The following is a 2,825-nucleotide window of genomic DNA, read 5'->3' as shown; positions in this document are numbered from 1 at the left end:
AAAATGTAAATTATTATAACAATAACTGACATTTTGCCAATCCCCAAAAGGAAAAGGGCTATTTTAGGGTAACAATTAGGGTTCAGGTTCATGGCTCAGATTTATGTTTAGGGTTCAGGTTAGGATAATAAAACCAATGTGTGTGTGTGTGTATGAGTTTGGCTATGCGTGAATGTGAGTACATATATACACGAGTGAGTGCGTGAATGTGTCCATATCTGTGTGTGAGTGAATGTGTCCATATCTGTGTGTGAGTTGTGTGATGATGGAGGAGTGCTCACCAGGTCCGTCTTGGGCATGTCCTGGTAGTCTGAGGAGTAGTAGTTGGCCGCCTTGCCGAAGCCGTTGGTGCTGCTGTCTCCCTGGGCCTTGGGAGGCTGGGCGTGCTGGCGGTAAGTGGCGCTCTTGGGAGTCCAGCAGAACAGGTTGATGGATTCCCGGACGCAGCGCTCAATGTCAATCTCTGGAAGGAGGAAGCGAAACATTCTTCATTTTGTTCTCTATTTCACTGCCCCCTTGTTCTGTGCTAATGAAACATGTGGCTAATGAGAACTTTTGGCATGGCCTGCCACCGACCCACAAAATCAAATATGAGATGGATTTTTATTCCAGGAAAGGGGGGTGAGTATTTGTCAGGACAGGCTATGGTAGAGGGGCGGTATGCTCTCAGTGTACAGGAACTCACAAATATATGGTTACAGACAGGTCATTCCAGTGAAACACTGGTAGTCAGATTCCTCTCCAGCCAACCATGCACACAGACAGAGAGAGAGACCGACAGACAGGCAGCTGGGCATTCCATGGCAGTGTGTGTGTGTGTGTGAGATACACTTTGTCAGACAGATGTGATTTGTGGCGGTTGATTGAATGAGGGGGGATCTGACACAGTCAGGGCTACAAATCAACTGTTGGACTGGAGGGACTCTGGCAACTGCTAGCTAGGTAATGGGGATATGGAACCCTATTAAAAAGGCAGTCTGGGATATGGCCTCTTCTATTCAATGGCCATTTTGATTAAATACCCCTTGATTCATGAAGAATATAACTTAATGCATGTCTAAGTACAACTGTCCTGCCCTGGCCTACCATAACCCAAGATATGAGACTGCACTACTCCATTTGGCCTACCATAACCCAATATATGAGACTGTACTACTCCATTGGCCTACCATAACCTAAGATATGAGACTGTACTACTCCATTGGCCTACCATAACCCAAGATATGAGACTGTACTACTCCATTGGCCTACCATAACCCAAGATATGAGACTGTACTACTCCATTGGCTATGTTAAGGCTGAAACACAAATGGCAGATTGTGCCTTTAAAATGTGTCTGTGCCAATGGCCCTGTGGGAGATGGATGTGACTCTGAATGATCGGGTAGTGACTAGTGCCACAGCCCCAATCAAACACAACGGAGGGAAGGAGACAACCGAATCACTGGCAAACGCTCCCTACATGTCAATGTGGACACTTGTCTACAGAATGTAAATAGATGGTCTACTGTAAACTGGAAGAAGAAAAAAAATGCACCCGGGCACTTTCTTTGATTACATTTAAAATGCAAATAGATTGACGGAGCTGTACTGTAGCCTCTCGGGCCATTCTGGTTAAAATGGTACACACACACACACACAACCCATAAAGCAACCCTATCCAATCCACTTTCTATGCAACCCTTTGATCCTCACTGCATCTGTCTATCCAAACATTCGACTTCCTGTCTGAGAAGTGGTCTGAAGTGGTCTGGCAGCTCTTGGGGGGTTGTATTACTCCTAGCTACATGTCTAGAACTACAGCTCATCAGGCCTGTGAGCTGTGCTCCTCATTGAGTCGGATGCTAATGTTGCGTGAAGGCAAATGCTGCCGCATCATCTGTACACCCAAGACGGGGTCTTACCTGCTGCCAAGCCAGCCATTGTGACGTGTGTGTGTGTGTGTGTGTGTGTGTTGGCAAGTTTCCAAACAAGAAAAAAAAAAGTTACAGATGACTTTAAAAAGGCAACATGTTGAACTAACAGAGGAACAAAGAGGGGACAAAATCAGCAGGTTGAGATGTTGTGTTCTAGAACGCTCGCAGGGCGAAAAGAAGCTTACTGTGCCTGCCTCGGTTTACTTAGCGTGCTTAGTCCTGCCTCGCTTTGGTTCATCATTCAATTCAATTTTAACTTCCAATCTTTGAATTTCAGTAGCGAATTCCTGCCTTCTAATCTTTCCTCCGAAATGAATGACACAAAAGATAACACCATGCTGTCATGGTGGTCGACTTTTGTTTAACAGTTTGCCAAACGATTTGGCGGAGGAGGAGAAGAGCTATCAGGGTCAGAGATCAGAGACTGAGCGTCACTTGAGGGGCACAATAGAGGCATATGGCACATCCTTAATGTGTCTCTTGACAGTTTTACTTTGAGAGACGTCATTCAGACAGAGATCTGGGCTCGATCTGCATGACCAAGAGAACCTTATGACGGTGTGCGTGCACCACCTCCCTCTAAGCACTCTGGGAACTGTCCTCCCCTGGTATTAACTGTAATAGTCTTGTCAGTGAGAATTAATGACCCTGGCACCACTCACCGTCTATGGAGGGAAAAGAGGAGAAGAGAGTGTCCGGATCATTTAAGAGCCCGCTCGCTTGTAACTTTATCTTGACTGTTAACCTTTATTCCGACGCTCAGAGACAAAGCGAGAGCGAGAGAGAGAGAGAATCCGAGAGGTGCTTCTTTCCCCATCACAAAAATAAACAACTACAAACATTTTAACCAGTCTGAAATACCCCTTCATTCAACCATCTACAATATGTTAATCTACAGTCACAAAAAAGC

General features: G+C 45.6%; 1 protein-coding gene across 1 annotated transcript; it reads right to left on the bottom strand.

Moving 5' to 3' along the window:
* Nucleotides 1-281: 281 nt before the first annotated feature.
* On the bottom strand, nucleotides 282-2,562 carry LOC121842142 (TBC domain-containing protein kinase-like protein; the record flags this gene model as incomplete). The annotated part of the gene is given in 1 exon segment (XM_042312233.1): nucleotides 282-2,562. A coding segment is annotated over 1 exon segment (204 nt), but the record flags the coding sequence as incomplete, so codon positions are not given.
* Nucleotides 2,563-2,825: the final 263 nt, after the last annotated feature.

This window comes from Oncorhynchus tshawytscha, unplaced genomic scaffold (genome assembly GCF_018296145.1).
Source record: "Oncorhynchus tshawytscha isolate Ot180627B unplaced genomic scaffold, Otsh_v2.0 Un_contig_10623_pilon_pilon, whole genome shotgun sequence".
Classification (NCBI taxonomy): domain Eukaryota; kingdom Metazoa; phylum Chordata; class Actinopteri; order Salmoniformes; family Salmonidae; genus Oncorhynchus; species Oncorhynchus tshawytscha.
Note: the sequence above shows the minus strand (reverse complement) of the source record. Positions and strands in the feature narration are given on the sequence as shown.